The sequence below is a fragment of the Eubalaena glacialis genome, chromosome 18 (assembly GCF_028564815.1).
Source record: "Eubalaena glacialis isolate mEubGla1 chromosome 18, mEubGla1.1.hap2.+ XY, whole genome shotgun sequence".
In the NCBI taxonomy this organism is placed as follows: Eukaryota; Metazoa; Chordata; class Mammalia; order Artiodactyla; family Balaenidae; genus Eubalaena; species Eubalaena glacialis.
Genome location: NC_083733.1, coordinates 27153699 through 27181121, shown reverse-complemented (window position 1 = coordinate 27181121; position 27423 = coordinate 27153699). Strand labels below are relative to the sequence as shown.

The 27423-nt window shown below is 37.0% G+C and overlaps 1 protein-coding gene across 6 annotated transcripts in view; it reads right to left on the bottom strand.

The window, feature by feature from the left end:
- CNOT1 (CCR4-NOT transcription complex subunit 1) overlaps positions 1-27423 on the bottom strand; it is a 102769-nt gene that overhangs the window by 46259 nt on the left and 29087 nt on the right. For all 6 annotated transcript variants that reach the window (XM_061174221.1, XM_061174220.1, XM_061174219.1 and 3 more), the window contains exons 3-16: positions 15090-15197; positions 14418-14516; positions 13992-14060; positions 13849-13903; positions 13144-13347; positions 12047-12215; positions 10886-11012; positions 10627-10737; positions 6938-7108; positions 6378-6505; positions 4268-4508; positions 1484-1603; positions 601-723; positions 281-432 (exon numbers count right to left, since the gene is read on the bottom strand). In XM_061174221.1, the coding sequence (XP_061030204.1) occupies positions 281-432; positions 601-723; positions 1484-1603; positions 4268-4508; positions 6378-6505; positions 6938-7108; positions 10627-10737; positions 10886-11012; positions 12047-12215; positions 13144-13347; positions 13849-13903; positions 13992-14060; positions 14418-14516; positions 15090-15197 (1877 nt within the window). The remainder of the gene's footprint in view (positions 1-280; positions 433-600; positions 724-1483; positions 1604-4267; positions 4509-6377; positions 6506-6937; positions 7109-10626; positions 10738-10885; positions 11013-12046; positions 12216-13143; positions 13348-13848; positions 13904-13991; positions 14061-14417; positions 14517-15089; positions 15198-27423) is intronic.

The following is a 27423-nucleotide window of genomic DNA, read 5'->3' as shown; positions in this document are numbered from 1 at the left end:
GACAGACCAGTCTCTTCAACAAGTGGTGTTAGGACAAATGAATATTCACATGCAAAACTATGCATTTGGGACCCTGTCTCACACCACATACAAAAAAATTAACTCAAACAGATCTCATATATATTTTATGTACTATATATAGTACTTTGGACTTAAAAACCACTGGATTACCTTAGATGCTGTCACTTTTAATCGTTCAACCCCTTTTCCTCAAATCAACAATTATCCATTCAATCCAATTCCAATATTAAACAGTCATTTTCAAGCATGCTCTTCTTACCCTGCACAAGCTTGTAAACAGGCCAACATTGTCGCCAGAGTTTCTGGAGGAAGTTGAGCACTTTTGGGCTGATCTTTCTCTGGTGCAAGTCCACCCAAAATAGAAGGACACCGTCTCTTTAAAAAAGTCATACAAGCCTGGATAAAAGGCTCCTGGAAAAGAGAAAGTCTCTCTGTATTTGAAATTCATCATTAATTGCTTTCAGATAAGACTAAGCACTACGACTAAAATCCAGAATACAATAACATCTTCATTGCCACTTTCTTAAGCTATCTTGACCATCAAAAATTAAAAGCAGTAATAAACAGACAAATCCTTACTCCATGCTCTCGAATTTTATCTGTGAGCCACTTGTCAAGTTTGAGGTATTCACGACGTGAAGCAAGTGCAGCAAGGTCAATAACAAAGGCAAATGGAGTACCATTTAGCAGCATTGACAAGGCCTAAAGAAAAAGGATATTAGAAACTACGAGTCAAGCAACTGAGTGACTTTTCTGTCCTATTTTCTGTTTCCAGTTTTTATTTTCACAAACAAGTCTAAATAAAACATACTGCTAATATTTTCTTAGTCATAATTTTTTAAACAGCTTAGTAGAAATCAATGGTAAGTAACACTTGTCCCTACTTAAAATAAGATCACATTTCAAAGACAAACACATGACTTTACCTTCAAAATAAACTTTACCCTGTGTTTTTTCAAATAATTTAACCTAAAGCAAAGCAAAACACAAAAGCGTGAAAAATTATCCTTACCCATTTTTAAAAATCTAAACTCAGGCTTACTCTAACCTAAGTACAACTACAACACCATTACCAGTGATCAAAGACATCAAGAATCAGACTATCTGTCAAAAGACCCTAATGAAAAGACCCCTTTTGTTAATGAAATCTGCAAAAGGGTTGAAAGCCAACCAGTTTCTCTAAAATTGTATCTCACAGATTACATCTGAGGTCAATTATCACTTGCTTTAAAACAGCCTTACAAATATCACAGAAGACCAAACAAAATTCAGTGAAATGTAAATGAAAACATTTTTACATTTCTAAAACCACTCTTCTTCCAATCTCTTTCTACATACAAGGAAAAATTCTAAATCTCAACCATTCTAGCTAAGAGTTAGTTACATGTGACTTATTCCTAAAGCACCTATGTTACACAAAAATGTTATTTTAAAAACCGTTAATCTGTCCCTCAAAGCTCACCTTCAAGTCCTGGGCCACATCAAGTATTCGAGACAATTTGGCCTGGTCATACTGCTCCCCTCGCATGTACCATTCTGCCATTGCATGCATGATAAGTTGGCGGATTGAGGGAGACTGTCCCTAAGAAAAGAAAAAGGAGGGTTAAATAGCAATACCACTGACCATTTTGATAGGCTGTTGCAAATGCTATTGTAAATGCTGATTTTACTTGTATTTATGTAAAACTGAGGTGTATCAGTGCAGACAACAAAGCTCAAGCCTCAAGCGTTGATTACAGTGACTTTTTTTTTTTGTAGGAAAGCAGTTTTTTCCATATTTCCCAAATGAAGCCTACCCCAAAACCCTGGGGTCATATAGTCACATACAACAAATTTATTTGTCCTATAAAAGTCTGCCTATACATTTTCAAAGCCGAAGTATGATAAGAATATGAGGATGCATCAAGGGATCATCATTAAGGATGATCCCTTAAATTAAATCACAAATCACTGGCCTATAAAAACAAAACAGTTTAAGGTAATCATCTCTCATGCTGCACAGGGTAGTATTTTATCAGTATTTCTGGGACTAGAGTTTGTACATTCCAAATCTAGCTATTTTCACAAATGATCATGCTCATTTTTTATAATTATCCAATTTCTTTTTTTAGCAGAAAACAGCCTGTCTTTGAAGACTGATCTAAAGGTGTGCAGTTGAATGGTAATTTAGAAAATGTTTCTCACAGAAGCAACAGCAAGGCAATTACTATCACTGTCTAAATCACTTTCTAGCAACTGTCTTAGACTGACAGAAAGTCCTAGTGAAACACTATCTAACCAGGAGTGGAGATACAAGTCCTTCCACTCTGCCCTTTCCACCTCACAGATGTGGTGAGAAAAGCCTAAGAATGTCTGGGCTACAAACTTTTGGTTAAATGTTTGATAAACATTACTGTCTATCATGTGATTTGAGTCTCTAGAAATGGAGTTGGTCTGACTGAAAGGCATGCAACCAAGGCTAATGTTTTTCATTTATAAAGTCTTACCTGAATTTTTAAAAGCACTTGTTTATAACAAACTACAGCAGGAATATCTTAAAAAGGGAAGGGGCACTTGATATAAAGGGGAAGATGACTGCAAAAAGCAAGAAAAACTTAAAGCTTCTACATATATCTTTATTTAAAATGTAGGCTATCAGGGGGGAGGAGGAGGAATCAATGGACGAAAGAGTATTTGTCAAATACATTCTACAAAATTGGTAAGGGGTGGGGCAGGAGCACAAGGCCTTGAAATCTCAGCAGGAACCAAAATAAAATTTAAATGCTGGATTTGGATAAAACAAAATTATGTCAAACTGTTTTATGATCTTCTTCCATTTACTGTTAAAAAGTGAAATGAGAACCTTCTGGTTCTATGATAAATGATTAAGCTCTTTACTGCTATCGAAAGGATACTGGTACACTAGCAATACAGACCTTTCATAATACTGATTTTTTTTTAATTGTCTTGCCTCCTTGCTCTTTCAAGTTTTATACTTTAATACCCACATGATGCTAAAAGATAAAATAAGTTTTATAGAAGTGTGACTTTTTCAGAGTGTCAAAATTCCAAGATTGACAATTTCTCTAGGTGAACATCATCAAAAGAATGTCAATTATGCAGAAATAGAATCACAGATGTAGAAAACAAACTTGCAGTTACCAAGGGGGGAAGGGGAGGGTGGGGTGGGATGAACTGGGAGATTGGGATTCACATATACACACTACTATGTATAAAACAGATAACTAATGAGAACCTACTGTACAAAAACTCTACTCAATGCTCTGTGGTGACCTAAATGGGAAGGAAATCTAAAGAAGAGTCGATAGGGCTTCCCTGGTGGCGCAGTGGTTGAGAATCTGCCTGCCAATGCAGGGGACACGGGTTCGAGCCCTGGTCCAGGAAGATCCCACATGCCGCGGAGCAACTAAGCCCGTGCGCCACAACTACTGAGCCTGTGCTCTGGAGCCCGTGAGCCACAACTACTGAGCCCACGTGCTGCAACTACTGAAGCCCGCAGGCCTAGAGCCCATGCTCCGCAGGAAGAGAAGCCACAGCAATGAGAAGCCCACGTACCGCAACGAAGAGTTGCCACCTCTCACCACAACTAGAGAAAGCCCACGCACAGCAACGAAGACCCGACACAGCCAAAAATTAAAATAAATTTAAAAAAATAAAAAAGAGTGGCTATATGTATACATATAACTGATTGACTTTGCTGCACAGCAGAAACTAACACAACATTGTAGAGCAACTATACTCCAATAGAAATTAATAAAAAAAGAAATGTCGGGACTTCCCTGGTGGTCCAGTGGTTAGGACTCCATGCTCCTAATGCAGGGGGCCTGGGTTTGATCCCTGGTCAGGGAACTAGATCCCCCAATGCCACAACTAAGACCCCACATGTCACAACTAAAGATCCCACGTGCCGCAACTAAAACCCAGCACAGCCAAATTAAAAGAAAGAAAGAATGTCCATTATGGGGTGGGGGGAGATAAACTGGAAGATTGGGATTCACATATACACACTATAAAACAGATAACTAATAAGGACCTACTGTATAGCACAGGGAACTCTACTCAATACTCTGTAATGGCCTATATGGAAAATGAATCTGAAAAAGAGTGGATACATGTATATGTAATAACAGATTCACTTTGCTATACACCTGAAACTAACACAACATTGTAAATCAACTATATCCCAATAAAAATTAAAAAAAAAAAGAATGTCAGTTATTAAGACAAAGAAATGGTCATATCTTACCTGCCCATGCCATGCATAGTGCAAAATTATAGCTGAGTTAGGGTGGTTTCCAAGGAAAATCGGCATCAGAGTGGAGATGAGTTCATGGCGCAAGGTGTGCCAGGAAGTGTTGATTTGTAGTAAGGCCAATACCAGCATGTCTGGACAGTGTTTGATAGGGAAGCTGAAGAGTTGTTTGACTTGCTCATATTGCCCTACCTCTGCGAGCCTCAGCAGAGATTCAATCAAATCCAAGCTCTTCCTAACAAGAATGGAAGTAAGATACTCTATCAATGAAAATCTAAGTACACAAAATTCATTTTCCAAATAAGTGATACCAGCTATCAAGACAAAACCAAGTTGTTGTCATCTTTTAATATTTGAAAAATATTTAAATTGGTGCTGTTCATCTCAAATATATAATGCTGGTATGCTTTCAAACTAATTTCAAAGGCAGTCCAAATTAAGAGAATACATGATGAAGGACAGCAGACACGACTGATCATGTGCATAACCATGGACCGCCTTACCAAAGAGTTACCATCAATAACTTTTGTGATTAGAGTGCAAAATAAAAACAAATAATAGCAGTTTAGAAACAGTCAAAAATCCAACACAAATATAGATATAATTATACACAAGAAAAATTCTACATAAAAATACAGCCTGACACAACACTGTAAATCAACTATACTTCAATTAAAAAAAAAAAGCCCAAACACTTACTTTGGTAACACCAAGTTTTTACTTAGGTGCACAATGCCCCCTATGAATTATTCTTGCCCCAAGAAGCTAAACGTGGTTGACTTCAATCAAGCCTCAAGGTTTTGCTACCCTTAGTCCATGAAAACTATGGGGATAGGGATCAAATTAAAGACCATGAGGAAACAGATACCCCATACCACAGGGTAGACTACAGGATAACTGATCCTACTTCTCCATTAAACCGATGGCCAAGAATTATATTTAAGGAAAAAAAAAAAGAGGAAGAAGAAAGACTTACAGCATAAAAGAAACTATGTGGACCTTGTTTGGACTCTCAATCATACAAACTGTTAAAAGGCATTCTTGAGACAATTAGGGAAACCTGAATATATAGCCACATTAAGGAATTATTAAATGTATATGACATTTCAATTTTATAAAATGGAAAGAGGCCTTTATCTGTTAAAATAAAATAAAATGAAGACATACTGCCGTAAACATTAGACTTAACAGGAGAAAAAAAAAAAAAAACCAATCCTGTACATCCAATGTTGGCTAGCATCTGGGGAAAGGACACACTTCAGAACAAACCACTGCTTCGGTCAATCTTTCAGAACAGGGATCAGCAAACTACATCCACAAGCCAAATCTCACCCACTGCTTATTTTTGTAAATACTGTTTTGTTGGAACAGAGCCACACCCATATTTACATTGTGCTACAATTAAAGAGTTAAGTAGTTGCTACAGAGACCATCTGGCCTGCAAAGCCCTTTACAGGAAGTTTACCATCATCCTTTGTTTTATAAGATGTGTCCCAGGGGAGTATGGTTGGAAAAAATGGAAGAAACATTATAAAGTAGATGTCTTTGGGGACCAATCCAGTCCATGCCCCCTCTGCATAGCTGTGGGTGTATTATAACTGTGATGGAAGTACTTTTACCATCCTTATCTCACATCCCCAGAGAGGAGTTAGTTCCAGAAGAAACCAACTGAGCCAGTCAGATTCTCCAGCAGAAATTTTGAATTGAAACTCAGAGAAAATAGGTAATTCAGCTTAAAGTTTTAGATGTCATGCATTGGCCATTTTGAGTCACTTACAAAAGAAAGCAAGCAAGCAAATCTACAGAGAGAAGAAAGGGATTTAACATTAAGGGAGAAGTAAAAACCTCCTTCTAACATTTGATTTGTTACAGAAAATATACAATGGCAGACATTACAAGAGGAAAGATGTATCTAGTGATAAGGAGACTAAATATAGATTTTCATCCACCAACACCCTACCATATAAAAATTTAGGGTAAGTAGGCTTACTAAAAATGCTGTTTCGTTTAAACCTTTTAACTACGTAGTTGGCTCACTATTAATCTTATAATTCAAAAAAGTATAAGTGACCCTTTCAAGAAAAGCTAGATGAAGAGTGTTTACCATGTGGCAATTTCTCGATTGTCATCCTCTGGTGGTGCTTTCAGAATATCAGTGGCAACAGTATGACATGGGTAGTCGGCAAAACAGAAGATCTCTGGATTTATAAGGGAATGCTGAATGAAGGAGAGCTGGAACAAGAGAAAAAAGTCCTTACTACCATAAATGACTGTGAATGTTATAAAAATGTGAAACATTTTCACTAGGCTAATCTCAATCTTAATCTTAATTCTCATTCATCAGAATGAAATTTCCCTTTACAATCTTAATTATTCGATCTTTCAAAACCACAGACAAGTCAGACAAATGAAAGGTGCATGGTGAGGTGACCCTGGAGACAAACATCATTAAACCATTGGGAAAACAGTTTGATTGCTACACTTCAGCTGAGTCTGACTGGTACTAAATTATAATAATGTTCCTTCAAAATTTATCAGAGTCTCTGCTTTTCTGAGCAATGCAAAACAAATTCTACATTAAAAGAATATTTTAATCAATGGATAGACGGCACTATCTAAGCCATGATTCTTTGCCTCTTCTATAGCTAAACATCGTTCACTTACCTGGCCTTCTGCATGTTTCCAAGGTCTGTATATGAGGTCTACAGGGAACACTTCCATACCCAGACCCCTCTGAATGCCATACACTACATTATGAAGTCCTTTACTGTCACGAATTTGAAATCCAGGATGGTCCAGTTCGTAAGTTACTTCCTTGAAATTCAAACTTGGGTTCTAAAAAGGAAAAGCATTTCAAAGTTTAATGAAAAGGGACTTCCCTGGCAGTGCAGTGGTTAAGAACCCGCCTGCCGATGCAGGTGACACAGGTTCGATCTCTGGTCTGGGAAGATCCCACGTGCTGTGGAGCAACTAGGCCCATACACCACAATTACTGAGCCCACGAGCCACAACTACTGAAGCCCGCGCACTGCAACTACTGAGCCCACGTGCAGCAACTGCTGAAGCCTGCGCGCTCTAGGACCCTCGTGCCTCAACTACTGAAGCCCGCGCGGCTACAGCCTGTGCTCCGCAACAAGAGAAGCCACCACGAATGAGAAGCTCGCGCACCACAACAAAGAGTAGCCCCCACTCTCTGAAACTAGAGAAAGCCCACGCACAGCAACGAAGAACCAACGCAGCCAAAAAAAGTTTAATGAACAAAAGTGTACATATTTTGATTGCTTTATCCAAAGAGCCATATTAAAGCTGAAGTTCCATCAAGATGGTCTAATTATAGACTCAAAATCATCTAAATCTTTCTGGCATTTCCAAAGAGACTTGGAAAGGTAAATTCTTAATATTCAAAATAAACTGGCTCTACTAGCAAGCTACTCCAAGTTACCTTTCAGTTGACAACATACTTGTGAATACGTGAGTACGTAAAGGGGAATTCTCTTCCCCTACTTTAGTCCAACGAACACTCCCATCCCAATATGGCAAATAGATAACGCTTCACTTAGTGCCTCGTCTTTACAGTAAGATTCCACTACCTTGGAACAAAGTTGCAAAGATAAATCAATTATCCCAAATATCAATCTTAATTAACAAGGACTTCCCACGTGGTGCAGTGGTTAAGAATCCTCTGGCCAATGCAGGGGACGTGGGGGTTTGATCCCTGGTCCGGGAGGATCCCACATGCCACAGAGCAACTAAGCCTGTGCGCCACAACTACTGAGCCTGTGCTCTAGAGCCCACGAGCCACAACTACTGAGCCCACATGCCACATCTACTGAAGCCCGTGCGCCTAGAGCCTGTGCTCCTCAACAAGAGAAGACACCGCAATGAGAAGCCCGTGCACTGCAACGAAGAGTAGACCCTGCTCGCCGCAACTAGAGAAAGCCCGTGGGCAGCAATGAAGACCCAATGCAGCCAAAAATAAATAAATAAATTTATTTTTTAAAAAAATCTTAATTAACTAAAGATCTCCCCTAAAAGCATCCCAATTATGAATCAGGAAAAGTGGTCTAGATTCTTTATGTCAAAATGACTAAAAATTCCATTCAAAAATGTTTTATGAAAAGGTATTCATAAAAGCAGTATGAGATTCCTTAAAGAAACACAAAGCAAAGGAAACACATTTAGAGAAGATAATTTACCAAACACTCTGCACCAAGCAATAAGAATATTTTGTGCTTGGGACTTCCCGGGCGGTCCAGTGGTTAAGACCCTGCGCTCCCGATGCCGGGGGCACAAGTTCGATCCCTGGTCGGGGAACTAAAACCCCGCATGCTGCACAGCGCGGCCAAAAAGAAAAGGGGGAAAGAAAAAAAAGAAGAATATTTTGTGCTTGAAAGAAAAAAAGGCTGTGCACACTTCATAATTAAATCTCCAACCAAAGCGTTATGTCCAGTTTAGTTTTGCTCTAAGGTGACGCCTTTCAATCCATGAAGACTTTAATGCTTGCTTTGTATATGGTACAAAAAATAAATGTCAGTTGGGGTATTCACTCTAAGACAACAATAGCATTCAGAGGTTAACATTTTTTTCTTTTCTAAAATTTGTTTTAAGGACTGACTGTGACAGAATAAAACCATAAATATACTATTAAACAGCATTATCCTAGAGAGAGTTAAGTTTGGTAAATCCACAGGCGTGCCCCTATGGTTTCCTCCTCCCATCCTTGGAAGTAAATCAGAAAATTAACCCAATGTGTATCTGAAACTGTCCTCTGTTCCCTTTCTACAAAAAATTGTACAGAAACTCAAATATACGAGAAAACGGAAGAAGAAAGAAAAGAGATTACTAATTCAACTATTCAAATCCACAGTGAAGGCGTTCAATTTATAGCCTTCGCACTCTCTGAAATCAAAACATACATTCAGATAACATGGAAAACTGTCCTTGTCTGCAATTTTTTTAAAAAAGAGTTTTTCAATAGTGCAATAAAGTACAAAGATGAAACTGAGGGAAAAGCATGTTTTCATATTTGCAAGACAACCACAGGTTAAAAACAAATTAGTAGGGACTTCCCTGGTGGTACAGTAGTTAAGAGTCCGCCTGCCAATGCAGGGGACACGGGTTTGAGCCCTGGTCTGGGAAGATCCCACATGCCACAGAGCAACTAAGCCCATGCGCCACAACTACTGAAGCCCGCACGCCTAGAGCCCGTGCTCCGCAACAAGAGAAGCCACCAGAATGAGAAGCCTGTGCACCGCAACAAAGAGCAGCCCCTGCTTGCCGCAACTAGAGAAAGCCCGTGCGAAGCAACGAAGACAAAAATAAACTAATTACTTTCTTAAAAATTAAAAAAGAAAAAACCAAACAAATTAGTAACTGGTTATCCTTAAGTGCTAAAACTGTGGTTTTATTTTGCTTTTCTTCCTTTTCACTTTCTAAGTTTTCTGCCATGATCACGTGTTATTTTTTCCCCTCTTCTATTACTAAAGAGTAGGTCTGAACACCATAAACCCATCTACTATTAAGAAAAATAAAAAGAAAACCCACTGATGCTGTTAGTAGTAAGGTCACACAGAGAACAGTATGATTCCCTGTTACTCAATTTTACTTATAAGTTACAAATGTAGAAAACTAAAAATGAGAAATAGGATAGACAAATGACCTGACACCTTATCAAGAATGTTATGGAAGTATGTATTAGTAGTCTTTAGTGTTACATTTTGTTCCTTGACATTTTATGAACAAGACTGAAAACATTACATCTTGATCTTGACTCCACTGTTCTCTCACTGACTAAATTTCATCACTTCCTTTTAATAACTAGAAGTTTCACTTTTTTATGTTTTATTTTAACAGTTCAACATTTTAGGAGAGGTATGTTGTTTATTTGGGGACCAATTATTTAGTTTGTGGATATTTCAGAAGTGGAAGTAGTAAGATAAGTATGGATTTTTATTATCCCTATAATAATATCCCATAAACAAGGTTGGCAGGGTTTTTGTTGCACCTTCCAGAAAACATTCAGAAGACTTCCTTTCTCCTCAGTAATTCCTCATACAATCATTACTTTGTAACAAATTCATTCTCCCCAAAAAACCACACACTAACAACCTACCAAATCACCTCAGCAGTGCTACTCAGAATTGCATAGCAACAATTAATTATGAACAAAGCTAGAGTTTGATTGCATACTATTTCCAGTACATAATTATCTCGTACCCCTCATTACTTTTGAAGTCAGAAATTACAAAACATTGCAGTTCTCATTCAGCTAGGCACTTTATTCATTAAAATTTTCTTTCTTTGGGCTACATCATACTAACATCATAAATATATAACATTACATGTGTACTCACCAGTTCTTTGAGAACATCAATCAAGACTTCTACATTCCATGTGTGTGCCTGTGCTCCATCACTTTTATCTTTTCCATCACTCCAGATCCCACTGCCAGGAGCAGAGATACTCTGTAGAAGTAAAATCTGAATTAAACAAAGCCAACTACTCAATGTGTTCAGCTCTGGTTGGCAGAACAATCATACTGTAATTTAATAAATAAAATAAAGAGGGCAGGACATTAATTCACTTTGTAAAATAGTTTATTTCCACACCTACCTGTAATGGAATTCCGTCTGTTAATCCTGAATGAGTTCGAGCCATCATTCCCAAAACCCTTGCAACCTGGGCAGCTGTGACCTCCCGAACACCAAATTGCATGATTATATTGCGACATTCTTCAATACTGAAACAGAAATTTAACTTCAGAAAAATGGTACCCTCAATACCAAGGTTAAGAAACACTCATATAAAATGCACTTGAGTGAAGTCGCTAGAGTTTTACTAACACAGATAGTAATAAGCTTCATTTCTTGTTACTTTCACATAGCTAGGAATGTAAAATCCACCTACTTAAGGAAATAGAAAAAGTTTAAAATACCGATGGAAGAAGGAAGTATGAGCTAACAGTAATATCTACAAAGAGACATAAAATCATCCTCCTCAATCTTCGGTATAAATCAAGTTATTCTTTAAAATACTGATAACTCAAGGGTTATTCTGATATGTATAAAGACCTGAAAATGTATTTTAACTTTTTCACTTTGCATCAACCAAAGTTTTATGCCAGGCACATTTATACACACACAAGAAATACACTTTCAAACATAAGTGGAAATGTGGTTTGTATGAGTTTTAAAAACATTAAATGTTACACTTAAAGTCAAAGCAAAGCACATTAATGCCCTTTATAACATATTCTCAGAAAAATATTAACAATCCACTATATCACAGTCCTATGTGCTACCATTAGGGTGAAACAATTTCCTTTTATGCCCCTGGCAGGTGAGGAAAATATGTTGAGAGGCAGGGTATGAAAAGGGCAGAAAAGGAAGACTGTAGAAAATCAAGGTACAGCATGGAAATTGAGGGTGGGGGCAGGGAAGAGCACATTAGACATGTTGGATGGGAAATGATGCAAGTTCCATGAACACTTGCCTCAATGCCCTCCCTCAAAACCTAAAACTGCCTACCATGGCGACTAGGCTAGGAACCTCTGATCCTTAAATTTGAGAAACTAGGGGGGATGGAGAGATAGAAATTTAGCCACGAGAACATTTATAGCTGCCACCAAAACTAATATGTGGAAGATTAAATTTAGAAGCAAAATTCTTGAGAGGCAAAGATAATACATTAAGGAATCTTTAGGAACTTGCTTTAAAGAATTACATTGTGCTTTTCACAAGAGTAATCAGAAGTTTAAAATGTCTGACTACCAACCTTGCACAAAAGCCATAGCCCACTTCTTGCATGAAGTCAGCCAAAGAGCTCTCCATCATGGTTTTAGCTACCCCTCCAGAATCAGGCAGGATTCTGTCCATTAGAATGTCCCGTTTTTCAGGGTATAAAAGTGGTGCAAGCACCACGGGACAGCGTTCCTGGGGAAAATCTGAAGAAGGAAAAAGATAATTATAACTGCTATACTGATTAATAACAAACTATCCTCTTTTACTCTTTAAAAGCCCCTCAAACCTGAGTTTTCACAAGTCCATATTCAAAGCAAAGTTTATTCAGTTTTTCCAATCCAGCTAGCCTAGCCCAAGTTATGACTTCAACCCCAATTCTAAAATTTGAATGTTCTTATGTCACAAAAAATGGTCATAAGTATATTTTTAATTTTTTATATTAGGATCCCATTATCTATTGCACCCTAAATATTACTTTAAAATTTCACGAAAGGGCTATCAATTCCCATGCAAGGAAGACATCAGAAATAATTGGTACATCAGTCTCTCTTTATTTCACTGACAAGTGGAAAACGTCCTATTACTGAGAAAGTTAATGAACTTTAAATTAAACTATATCAATGTTAAGAAGTAAACAATAATAAGAGTGAAAATGGATAGTGGTTAGTCCACTATAAAAGATTTGTTTTAAGCACTATCTCTAAAAAAAGGATCAGAGGAAGGAGGATGGCAACAACAGAACCAGGAGTTATCTTAGCATAACAATGCCAACAGCCAAGAGGTAAAGTGGATATATGATCAACATTTTAAACTAAAGAGAGCATGTCACAAATACCGTAGTCTCTGTCTCCCTAAAAGGGAAAAATCTGACCACGTGGAAATATACCAAGTCTGAAATGAGATTGTACTTAGATAACAATATTGCTGGTAAGTGCTCTTCATTTTATACCTTTTCTATAATGAGGCTTTTATCATTTTCATATTTTAAATTATAAAATACTCTCTTCCTTGAAAGATTACGAAATTAACAGAAAAGTAAATCACTGTCGTCATTTGTATTCTACAATCCTTTTGTAATGTGTGTTCATCCAAAGAAATCATCTTTTGTAGGCTACAGACACTCCTTTTTACCTCTGCGCAGCGTCTTAAGAAAAGCGTCTATCTGTTCCTGTCCAACTCCAAAGGCTCCCTTCTGCCCAAAGAGGAGATGGGAGAGGAGGAGGTGTAGGACCTCTATTGCTATATCCTGGAAGCCACCTTCTTGATTTCCACTGACGTCTGCGTCAATGTAAGAACGCAGAAGATCTGGAAGCTTCTGTTTGATAAACTGGGCAGCTAGAAGTGAGATAAATAAAAAACCACAAGTTATTTTTGCACCACAATGGGTAAGAAGTCACATACCATCAAAATACAGATGATCATCATTCTCATTCACCAACTCACCCTTCACCCTCTAATGTTTTTACAGCTCTAGCTGGTAGGCATAAATAAAAGACCAATTGCCAGGGGCTTGGCGGTGGGGGGCAGGGGCAGGAGGAGGAGAGGGAATGGAGAATTTTTGGATGGGTACAGTTTCAGTTTTGCAAGACAAAGAATTTCCAGACATCCATTATACCACAATGTGAATATAGTTAACACTACTGAATTATACACTTGAAAATGGTTACGAAGGTAAATTTTATGTGTTTTTACCATACGTACGTATACATACATACATAAAAGAGACCAAAAGAAAATAATCTTACTCTCTAAACTATGGAGGCTCAAGACTCAGAAACCCACGGATTTTAAAGACTCTAACTTCACTATAGGATCTTTAGGGAAAGGGAAACTTACCAAAACCTCTGAGATCTGAGCTGGAAGAATTCAAGAGGGCAAGGCCAAAAATTACCTGAAACAAGAAGGGTTAGATTGACCAAAGAGTCAAATAGTTGTTTTATTTCTAATTTTGCCTACATCTCTTTTCTTAAATCACTTACCTCTTGTACTTTGCTTAACTTGAGAACTTTACTCAGCTGGGCAAATAAGTGGGGTGCAGGCTTTAAACTCTGAAACAAACCAAACTTTATTTTAAAATAAGAACATACAATTTTCAAAAAGTTTATAAAAGCATCTGTTTACCCAATTATGGTGCTACATAGGAGTGACAATTCTGTAGTGCTGCTAGCAACAGCTGTGGAACTGTGTTCTGACAAGCTTAAGCCTTCACATCATCTGGTTTTATTAAGATTCTAATTATTATCAAACCACCTTGACTTTGTTAGAAAGCTACAAAAACTCCAAAGAAAGTATTTGAAATTTTTTATTTAAAATACGATATTATGAGACCAAGGATTAAGGTCTTTTTAGAAAACCTAATAAGAGATCACATTCTTAGGACCACTAAAGATAAAAGGAATACCAACCTTCTGATAGTGCAATGGATTATCAATGGCATAGGACAGCGTCGAGATAAAATTTGGCTTCGTAATCAGTGACGCACACTCCTGAATCAGAAACTGAGTCTTTAAAAATAACAAATGAATTTTCATTAGCACTAACAGTCATCTTCTTGCACAAATAGAAGCAGCATTGCTCAGAACATTAAAGGGTAACCTGATACTGTATACTGTTTCTACATCAGCTCTTTAGAAATCCTATTGAAACTACCAAAGTCTATTAGCAACAAGTGTTAAACCAAAACCTCTACAGAAGAAAGTCCACTGACAAGATAACTATAAGGAGTAATACCATGACAAACTGTTCCCAGATTGAGAATCAAACCATAGAAACTCAAACTAGGTGAAGAGATCCTCTCTCTGCCTTACTTACTTGTCAAGCTGGACTTCCCCACAGTCCTGCTTCCTTCAGGCAGGTCTGATTCCCAGCTCTCTAAGCCTGAACTAAGTAGCTGTAATGGTCTGCAGTCAGGCAGGAGAAGAGAAGGACAAGAAAAGGAAAAGTCCCACTGCCTTTTAGCCATTCAGCTAAGATTATTTTTGGATCCTATATGTGTTTGCTACACAGCTATGCCCAAAATGCAATTCATGGAACAATTAGATCTAAGTGAATATATATACTATGTAAGCCCCAAATACCTGATGAAAATCTTTGCCACTGCTTTTACCATCGCCACTGAAATCCACATGCGAAAATAGGCAGCGTAATAAATGCCTGTCTGCCTCAGGACCGTGCCGATTCACAATCTAAAAAGACCAAAAATATGAGTTTGCTAAGAGTGACTTTCTTTTATTTTTTTAAAAAAATTCATCTCTAGGACAACATCCCAAATTACATTAATTGTTCATTTTGGAACAAGAGTTCTAGGAATTATTGAGATGGAGGGACCAATATTTTATAATTAAATATTTTTTAAGTGTTTCCTACAGGCACTAGCAGGAAAGAGAAGAAGAAGAACTACCAGTAATTAGCCCCATGTAACAGTGTGCTCTGATCAACCTCTACACCAAAAACACCAAACAACAGCACAAATGACATGTTTAAGTTGTAAGGCAACAATTTTATAACAAACTGGACTCATGAGAGCATCACTTTTTCTATCCATTGTTGTTTTTACCCCTAAAAAGTGTAACCTGAAATCTAACACAACTGTGACTCTTTGTAATAGCCTATAGGGCAAGGCCCTAAAGGAACTGGTCTGCTATCAGTGCTGGCCCTGAGCTTCTTGCTGTTCCTCAAATTTACTAATGTTTGTACTTGCTATTCCCTCTAACTAGAAAACTCTAGATATCTACATGCGGTTTGTTCTCTCACTTCCTTTAGGTTTCTGCTCTAAAGCCACCTCATCAGTCAGAGGTTTCCTAACTACCATCCCTAAAATAGCAACATGAACTGCCCCACCATCACCCCTCATCCTGCTTTACTTTTCTCCACAGTACTTACTGCCACCCAATAATTTCTGTTTATTGTCTATGTCTCACTTGACTGTAAGTTGCATGAGAAAAGGGAATTTATGTAGTTGTGTTCACTTCACATTTAGGTCAGGAAAAGAGCTTTAGCACAATGTATGTGCAGAGTAATCATTTGTTTATTAAATGCCACATTAAAATTTTATAATAGTAAATATTTAACTACCTACTTTCGCCTAAAAATGTGACTGGGCTTCCTTGGTTTAATCTTCAACAACTCTGCCAAAAATTACTCCCATTTTATAGATGAGAAAGTGGACACTTCAAACAGACTCCATGAGCCTAAAATCCAATAGTCTATGAGTTAGGAGTCTGGTATTCATAGTCCAACTCCAAAGTCTATACTCTTTCTACTGTATCATAATTATGTCACAGCCAGCTAAGTTAACTTATTTCAGTTTCAGTTTTCCCCATCCAGAACATGTGAGAGTTAAGTAAGACCAAGCTTTACACTGCCTCAGACATCTTAAAGTTAAAATCTATATAATCATAGGTTATTTTTTCCTATCCCCTGGAACACTGAAGACATTATCTTAAAGAGCCAATTCAAATTAATTAAGAAGAATTACCTATGCTCCAACCAACCAGACCTCTCCCTCAAAAGAACAAGAATAACTGGCTTAACAAACATTTGTTGAGTACATGCTAGATACCATTCAAGGTACAGCAAATATGACAGCAGAGGAGACCAATGGGTTCCACAGCTCTCATGAAGTACATTTTCACGGAAGAAGAAAAGTACAGGCAAACAATTTCTGATAATATTAACTCATGAAGAAAACAGGGTTATATGATATTGACAGGACGGTGGGGGGGTATACCTCAGAGAGGCCATCCCTAAAGATGTAGCATGTAAACTGAGACTTAAAATATTTAGGTGACAACCACAGATACAACTGAAGGAAGAGCATTTGAGATAGAAGGTAAACAATACATAAAGGATTTTAGTAACAGAAAAAAGGCCAGCAGGAGTCAGGGAACCAGATCATGGTTAATTAGCATACTGACTTAACTGGTACTCTTACACCAACCTAAAAAATGGAAAGACATTCCAAGAGACTGTCAATAGCCAAAAAAACCCCAGAAATTTTTGTTTTAACTAGGATCAGCAAATTTTATGAATATCCCTTATCCTTAGCATTTATTTCTGTAACATTTTATAATTTTAAAATTGCTTTTACAACAACTCAATCTTCACAACAACCCTAAGAAGTATATACATATAATACATGTAATATACCATGTTATTACAGACAAGGTTTGTTTTGTTTTCTTTTTTTAATCAAGGTTGCAAAGACTAAAGACAAATGTCATATAATTTGCTGGATAAGTGGTAGAATCAGAAAGTGTGTTTTATGGCTGCTAAGTGAATGAAATATTCCTCCTGTGATACCATGCTACCCTTCCTAGGAGCAACTGTTTTCTTTTAAAACTAAAGTGGTATTTTAAAAACATGATCTTGGGTTGCAAAGATGTTGAAATAAGATTTCATTGATCCCATAAGATTAAGCCTCATACATTTTCCCTTAGGTTCAAACCATTACACCCACTGGGCAGGGGAGACTAGCAAAAATCAACAACCTTTTAGTGAAGTAACTACACCTTACAATTTGATAGCAAAATCTTTGGCTATTAAAAATAAAGTAACTTTATCAAAGGCATTCATTCTACAATACTTTTGTAATAATCTGATTTGTGGCTAGAGTAACATATTCTCATCTAAGAGTCACATATTAAGAGGAACATTAAAAAATAGTGCATCCACAATGGATGGTAGAGATTCAGAAAATCATGCAGAATGGTTGGGGAAATGGGGCACTATTTGGCCTAGAGAGCACACATAAGGGAAGAATAAAGACTTAATTACGTGAAGGGTACTTAAATATTAAATCCTCAGAAAAAGAGCCCCAAACAGTTTATTTTAGCTTGTTACAAAGATACTCCTAATAAGGTTGTCCACAAATGGTAATGAGTAAATGAAGTAGTCAACTAATTTCCACAGTCAGAAACATCAAAAATCCCTACCTCTATTAATACTTTAAAAGTCATTCTTTGGGTAGAATACTGATAAAGCAGCAATTATCTGAGGAATTGTGCCATCAACCCCAGCTCCTAAAAACAGCTTAGAAAGAAACCCACATTGGGACTTCCCTGGTGGTGCAGTAGTTAAGACTCGGCTTCCAGCTCAGGGGACACGGGTTCAATCCCTGGTTGGGGAACTAAGATCCCACATGCTGCCTGGTGCAGCCAAAAAACCCCCAAACAAACAGAAAAAAACAAACCACATCTATAGAGATTTTCACATAAAAACAAGATTTATATAAAGAAAAATACTAAATCTAGTCTAATAGATGATCTCAGAGGTCCAAGATTCTATATAATTACAAAGTACCAGATTTTTAAAATTTAAATTGAAGACAGTAACTCACTACATTACAATGATTAGTTATAGTAATTGGAATAATTGGATTGTATGTAAACATACATATACTCCACACAAATAATGTAGGATCTTCGTATTTCTTCAACTTGTTATACGTATTCTAACCACTAAAAAATAGTCATTCCAGGTTTTTACTGTATTACCTGTATGAATGCTTTGGGTTACTTTATAAAAAATAGTGTACCTATTCAAAACAGTTTAACATACTGAAAAGAACATGAAAAATTTTTGCAGTAAACATAAAGGGCTACTTTTAACACAAAAGGCACAGAACTGTCAAACTCCTAAGTAAAAGATGGTGGAACTAAGAGCACTTTTTTCCTATTCTAGCCTCTCATATATTTTTTTTTCCTAGCCTCTCATATTAAAAAAAAAAAAAAAAAAAAATCCATTTTCAACAAAACATTCACGTAAGAAGTGGTCCAGAGAGATATGTCAGATAGCTTATTCTCAGTACCTCAAATGACAGGCTAAATGCAGGTTTCTATTTGGGACTGATAAATCCAGAAATAAAAATGTTTAGGACTGATGAATGTCCCAAAACACACATAGTTATCCTTTGTTCAAGTGATGAATCTGGAGCACAGATGAGCCATGAAAGAAGACTGTCCATTTAGAGACCCAGATCAATATATGGAAATTAGAAAATGGCAAAGGAGACAGAGCTGAGGGAACCAAGCTAAAGATGCTACTTTTAATGTCTGTAAGCAAACCACCGAGTTAAAGGAGAATCCTGGAGAAGCAGAATAACGAAGAAGAGGTAACCATTACCAAACCTAGATACAGAACATGGCAGACTACCCCAACACACTTCCCCACCCTCAAGCATCCCCAAGATGGTTTATATGTGAGTAAATAATGTGTTGATTCAAAGACAAGCAAAAATCCAAAGACTCAGCCTGGAACCTATTTGAAGAAACTGTAAAACAGAGCAAAGAAACAAACAAGACAAGTGAAGAACATGCTTTTCAAAAGACTTACCCCACACCCAGAAAAAAAAATTTTTTTTTTAATTTAAAAGAAACAAACAAAAGACCTACACAAATAAACAAACAGAAGAGTTCAGACAAATAGTATTCCATATCCCTGAAGAGATTATAGGAGCTGTTCTTGTTTTTTAAGAGGAAAGTCCTCAAAAAGGTAAAACAAAACACTAGGTTCAAGTACAACATAACAGAAGGAAATGAAAGCAAACTTTTGGCGCTTAAGAAACAAAGCAAAAATCTTACAGAAACGATAACTTAATAATCAATATATAATACCTCAATCCACAAGAAATGAAAAGAAAAACATTCAAAGAAAACAACAAAAATATCCCTGAAATAAACATTTGAGTTGGAAGAATGAAAGGTATACCATAGCACAAGAAAGGCTGATGCACACTAAGCAATACTACAGCATACACTTGAAGTTAATAAACTCTAATGAAAAGGAAATTCAGGGACTTCCCTGGTGGCGCAGTGGTTAAGAATCCGCCTGCCAATGCAGGGGACACAGGTTCGAGCCCTGGTCCGGGAAGATCCCACATGCCACGGAGCAACTAAGCCCATGCGCCACAACTACTGAAGCTCGTGCGCCTAGAGCCCGTGCTCCACAACAAGAGAAGCCACAGCAATGAAAAGCCTGTGCACCGCAACGGAAGAGTAGCCCCCGCTCGCCACAACTAGAGAAAGCCCATGCGCAGCAACAAAGACCCAACGCAGCCAAATAAATAAATTAATTAATTTTAAAAAAAAGGAAATTCATAGGGATATTGAGGTTAGGAATAGATGCTGGCAGGAAAAGTTAGTCACCTAAAATGCATGACAGAGGAGCGAGACAAAGGAAGATAGGCAGCTTTTGGCAATTGATGCTGTTGAAAGAATAATGGGGAACAATATTTGCAAAACTAGGGGGAATATATATATCTAGTGATAACTGGACTTCAAATAAAAACAAGAAAGATATTCTCAAGCATGAAAGAACTCAGGTAACGGCACCTGAGTTCCAAATGAAACAAATCTTCTGACAATGATCTATGGTCAAAAAAAAATGTATGAAAATAAAAGATATTTTCAGGAATATAAAAACTGAAGTAAAAGAACAGTCTGCAAGTACTCAATCCATTTCAATATATAATACATTTTTAATAAGACTAAGCAACTCTTTAAAAAAATTTTTTAAACTGAAGTATAGTTAATTTACAATGTTGTGTTAGTTTCAAGTGTACAACAAAGTGATTCAGTTACATATATTTATCTTTTGCAGATTCTTTTCTATTATAGGTTATTATAAGATATTGAGTATAGTTCCCTGTGCTATACAGGTCCTTGTTATTTACCTATTTTATATAATAGTAGGGTGTATTTATTAATCCCAAACTCCTAATTTATCTCCCCCTACCCTCCACTATCCCCTTTGGTAACCGTGAGTTTGTTTTCGATGTCTGTTAGTCTCTTTCTGTTTTGTAAATTAGTTCATTTGTATCATTTTTGTAGATTCCACATATAAGTGATATCATATATTTGCCTTTCTCTGACTTACTTCACTTAATATGATATCTCTAAGTCCATCCATGTTCCTGCAAATGTCATTTTTTCATTCTTTCATTCTTTTTTATGGCTAATATTCCACTGTGCGTGTACACACACACACACACACACCCCCCCCCCCCCCCACATCTTCTTTATCCATTCATCTCTCAATGGACATTTAGGTTGCTTCCATGTCTTGGGTATTATAAATAGTGCTGCTATGAACACTGGGCGTGCATGTATCTTTTCTAATTAGAGTTTTCTGCCAATATATGTCCTGGAGTGGGATTGCAGGATCATATGATAACTCTATTTTTAGCTTTTTAAGTAACCTCCATAGTGTTCTCCATAGTGGCTACACCAATTTACATTCCCACCAGCAGTGTAGGAGGGTTCCTTTTTCTCCACACCCTCTCCAGCATTTAGTATTTGTAGACTTATTTTTAATAATGGTCATTCTGACTGGTGTGAGGTGATACCTCATTGCATAAACTACTCTTTTAATAAAAGTCATTTTATAGATTTGACTTTGGAAATAAACGTTTTACATGGTATCAAGCAAAATTAGATTACTATTAAAAGTACTCTGTAAATATTGAAAATAATATGAAAACAATGAACCCAAACTCCATATCCAGTTGGTGGTGTGGCATAACTATGCCAAGAAGAACTATTTGAAATGACTTTAAAACAGTAACTTGATTTTACATCTCTAGTGAGATATACCTTACAAGCTCCCCCACCAACCCCACCAAAAAAAGGTAAACTATTTTCCATAATCACAGTGCTGTTAGTAGAGTCACAGATAATCTGAGACTCTTGACTGTGAAGTGTGGAATAAAACAAATGACTTTTCCTTACTGAAAACGGGAATCTTCTGCACTGGAAGTAAGGAGAGACAGATTTTAGGTAATGAATTGAAATAAAAATCCCTTGGTCCTGAAATTAAACTGGAAGTATTAGTATGAACTCATGGTGTATTTTCTCCTTAGCTTTGTCCACGGAAATGCCTAATAATGGCCAACTGAGTATCAGTAAACAATACAAGTGTTGAAATAACTTTCTAGGCCCAAAATGGAGTGTTCCTGCCCTTGGTGTAACATCAGCAAACCAAAACTTAGATAACTCTGGAGTCCCCGTAAATGTTTCATTTGACCAGAAACACAGTATATTCAGTCAGCCAATTCCCAAACATCAAGCCAATTCTGGGTGTCCTAACCCTTATCTAACCCCTAACAAGGTTGACTATGTGGTCCCAGCCAATCATATATTTTCTATTTGTCTTTTCTTTATTCTTTTTTTTTTGGCCGTGCCAGGCAGCATGTGGAATCTTAGTTTCCTGACCAGGGTTCGAACCCGTGCCCCTTGCGTTGGAAGCATGGAGTTTTAACTACTGCACCACCAGGGAAGTCCCTGTTCTTTATTCTTTATCCTATAAAAGGTTCTTGTCTTCTGCCCATTTTGCAGTTCTCTGAAGTAAGATTGTCCACTTCATGAAATGTTAAAGTTTGTTTGTATCACCTAAATGGTCTTAATCATTTATTAACACAAGAGACGGTAATCTCTAAATACCATTTCCCAGTAAAATAAAACCAAGACCTCTTAGAGAAACTGCTAATTTTCCAGGTCTGAAGCAAGAAACATACGAGTCTGGAATATTTCAGTTTCCAAGTTTCTGGAATCACATCAAAGACGACGAATAAGAATACGGTCAAAAGGACTCAGAAGCCAACATGAATAAGTTTACATTGGCCAAAGAGGATAATGGATGAATATCAATAATACTTCCAATGAATTCAAACACATCAAATATGTTAAAAATACATGAATTCCTAATATTAAAAAACTCATTCATTGGTCATATTTGGAGGATGCTAGGAAGCAAGTCATTTTGAAAACTGGCAAATAAAGAGAGAGAATCAAGCCCTTCCTATATAAACTGTACTTCGGGCAACCAGATAGTTACAGTTGGTAAGGGCAAGTTTCCCTTTACAGAACTATTTCAACTAATAAAAAACGCCTAACAACTAGAATGTCACCACTTTGCAATCCCTAACAAATCAATGAATCCAGGCAATGAACAAAGCCTGCTAAAAATGACAAAAATAGAGATGACCAGAAATTATGAACCTAATTAAAGTACACACCACCACCTGTAAAACTGTCCTAAGGGAGAAAAAACCTTAATCTGATTAAGCTCCCAAATTTAATTACCAATTTACAGGAAATACAACAGTCAGAAGAACATGTAAAATACCACGCTGGGAATGTAATCAGCAATATTCAGACTGGGGGTAACTACAGGACAACCTGATTTAACAAAATAACTGCAAGAAAAATAGAGGGAGAGAAAACCGACAGATTTTAGAAGAGATTTAGTAAGGGCCAATGCAACAAACAGACTGAGGAAAGGGGTGGGGGGTGGTCGTAACTCAAGTCAACTTTAAAATTTTTTTTATGAAGCAAACTGAGGAAATGTGAATGTTAACTGGATATTTGATGTTTAAGAATTATCTTGCTGGGGGATGGGGTGTGGGGGAGGATTGGGAGTTTGGGATTAGCAGGTGCAAACTATTATACAGAATGGATAAACAGCAACATCCTCCTTATATAGCACAGAAAACTATATTCAGTGTCCTGTAATAAACCATAATGGAAAAGAATATGAAAAATAATATACATATGTAAAACTGAATCACTTTGCTGTACACCAGAAACACACTGTAAATCAAATATACTTCAATACAATTTTGTTAAAAAGAATTACTGTGCTTTTTTGAAAAAAGATGTGATAACAGTATTGAGGTTAGGTTTATATAAATAGATGAAATTATAACTGGGATCTGCTTTAAAACAACTGAGGAGAATGGGTTAGATGAAACAAGATTGGTCATGACTTCAAATGAAGGTAGATGATAGATTCATGGGGGTTATATTATACTACTCGTGTGAGTAGTATAAATAAATTTTACTTACTTAATTTTAATATAAATTTTACTTACGTAATAAATTTTATTTTTAACTTTTATTTTATTATATTTTTATAAATGAAATAAATTTGAAATTTTAATAAAATGTTTTAAAATTATATTTACAGAGACTATCATTTAAAGAACAGTATAAAATGTTTTTATAAACTACTTTTAATGCAAAGACAAAAAATACTCAGAAGTGTTAAAAAGCTGAGTAGAAAAATCAGAGTTGATTTTTCTATATTTTACTTACATAATTTCTTTAATAATGACAACAAATATTTTTAAAGAAAAGAACAACTATAGAAGTTACTCTCTAAAGCAGGGGTCCCCAAGCCCTGGGCCTCGAACTAGCAGCCGCACAGCGGGAGGTGAGCGGTGGTGAGCAGTGGGCAAGGAGCAAAGCTTCATCTGCGCTCCCCATCGCTCCCATTACCGCCTGAACCATCACCCTCTCCCTCCCGCATCCCCGCCCATTTTTTCCATGAAACCGATCACTGGTGCTAAAAAGGTTGGGGACCGCTCCTCTAAAGAACATCATAAAATCCTGACTGAGGGGGCAAATTAAATTCTAAACTTGTTTTTTCATCTATAAAATGGTAATACTAACTAGCTCGTTGTTCATGTTTAGGGAACTCATACATCTAATAAATTCAATAAACATTCCTTCTTTCCACTTGTCAGTAGGAGAAATAACAAAGGGAACACAATCCTAGCCAACCTATTAGTCTAAGCCCCAAAAAGTATGGCACTAAAATATATTAGGCATCTAAGAACTGCAATAAGCCTTTACATATCACCAAAGGAAATCAAGACAGAGTCAAGAACTAGAACCCTGCTCCCATCCCAGTTCTAAATTCCTAATCATTCTAAAAGTAAAAGAGAGGGGACTATCTGCAAGGGTAGCACTGAGGACACACTTGTCTAAACAATATCTGTAGACACTGAAAACCTCAGCCATAGGCTGAAACCAAGCATTCTAACATTTACCTTCAAAATTAATTACTTATTAATTTATTCCTTCTTTCATTCCAGTTGCATTTGAACACTTACTAAATGCTAGGTATAAGAGACATAAACTAAAGGCTAGTCCCACACCATGAGGTCTTGGGAGTAGGGAAGATGATCAAACCAATTAAAATATAGTATTAAATTGACCAGATCACGCAGAGCCTTGCTGGGGTAAATTCAGACAGTGCCACCATATTTCCCACTTCAAGTTAAAGTTGCAGGTGCCCCAGGAATCAGCTCCTTCAATGTCTGTCTAAGGTGCAATCATACTACCCAAGGGAACATGCCCTCCCGAGGGAGCCCTCACACAATAACAACAGGGTATGAAGGCCTAGCCATTTGGGCCCCCCATGGGACAACTCTGATACCCATCCCAGAATTCCCCATGGAGTTGATGAAGATTTCCACTGTAGTTCTCCTTCTGTCCAATTCTGTTTCCAATCAGTCCTCCTCCTCCTACAGGTGTTGAAACCTTATAAATAACCTGCATTCCAAAATGTCTCATATCTGCTTCCAAAGAACAGCAACAGAGGCCCAGCTTAGGGAGTATGAGCTTTAAATTGAGTTGGACAGAGACACACAAAAGATTTTAAAATGGCAAAGAGACTATTAGCTATACATTTTAGAAAGGCCACTCTGACAAAAAGTGGAAGATGTTTTATAGTAGGGGCTGTCAGGGGGTCAAACTTGGGACTAGATGACCTTCCAATACAGAGTCTCTAATTTCCTTCTACTTCTTTGTCTTCCGTGAACAATTACAAAGAGATTCAACATAGGAATGTTGTGGGTTCCGATCTCACATTTGCCACTTTCAGGCAGAGTACCAGTGGGCAAAAATATTTAATGTCTTTGAACCTTAGTGTAAAATGGAACAATACTACCCACTACCCATCCTGCATGACTGTAACAAGAATGTGAGAACTGACATAAAATCACATTAAAAATAATGCCTGGAACACTGTAAATGCTTGAATCGTTGCTATCATGAGAGAACTGACCGTGCACAGAATTACTGAACTGACAGAATGTTTAGCATTTTTCACTCAACACTGTAAGATCAATCCATGTTGTTCCACAAAATAGTCTCACTGCTTCTTAGTATACCTTGTTGATGGACACTTGGTTGTTTCCAACTTTGGGCTATCACAATATATGTTTTTTTGATCAATGTATATATGCATTTCTGTTTGGTACACACACAGAAACAGAACTGCTGGGTCATAAGTGATATGTTCAACAACTAAGACAGCTTCTGAGATGCTAGTATCAATTTTCTTAATCTGCATGGTTATTAATAGCTATGTTCGTTTTATGAAAATTCATCTGCACACTTACGATTTATGAATTGTTTGGTATATACATTTTACTTCAGTAAAACGTTGACTAGGAGTTACTCAAGTTTTCCTCAGTCTCTCCCATGTATACATGTTATTAAATCTTTGAAAAAAAAGCTCACACACACACAAAAAGAGTATGTGACACACAGCAGATGTTTAAATAGTAGCTGCATGAAACTGTTAGGTCACATTCTGACCAACACAGCTTTCAGAATGAGCCTAAGGAATTAATCCAAATAAAGGAAAAGGAGGGTAAGTCTTCACTGGCAAGGTGGTATTGGATTTGGTTCTTGAAAGAACAGAATTCCAAGAAACGCATTTAGAACTGGACTTAAAGGGCGCTGAAACTTTTTACTGAGGAGCTTTGACTTTGTTCCGTAGTAAGAGGACCACTGAAGGTATTAGAACAACGAACTTAAGCACTATAATTTGTCAAAGCAGCATCAAATGTAATAAACTCCGTAAGCATACACACCTGTTTTTTCAATGTACCAGAGAAACAGTGCTACATGAAAAGAAAAAAATCAAATAGAAATATATAATTCTAAGAATTGAGCTTTTCCATTAGAGAGCAGAAGAGTTGCCCAAGCTTGAGTTTCTAGGAATCTATCCTACAAACATACTGACAGATATATGCATGCAAGAAATGACCTTGTAACAACACTGTCAATAGCAAAAAAAAAAAAAAAAAAATTTTATATAACCTAAATGTCATCAATAGTGAAGTAAATTCTATATGATTCATCCATACCATGGTTTACTATGCACCCTTAAAAGAATGAAGAAGCTTTCTGTGTATGGATAAGGAATCATTTCCAGGATAAACTAGTTAACTAAATAAATTAAATAAATCAAGATGCAGAACAGTTTATACTGTATGCCACCATATGAAAAGGGATGGGAAATATTTCCCTATTTTCTATATGCAAATATCTTTGTAATGACAGTTAAGAAATAGGTAGTATCAGTTGCCTATGGGTAGGAGAAATGGGTAGCTAGAGTAATCAGGTTAATATATTATCTAGTTTTTTAAATTTATTTATTTATTTATTTATTTTTGGCTGCAGTGGGTCTTCGTTGCTGTGCGCGGGCTTTCTCTAGTTGCGGCGAGCGGGGGCTACTCTTCATTGTGGTGTGCGGGCTTCTCATTTTGGTGGTTTCTCTTGTTGTGGAACACAGGCTCTAGGCTCGCGGGCTTCAGCAGTTGTGGCACGAGGGCTCAGTAGT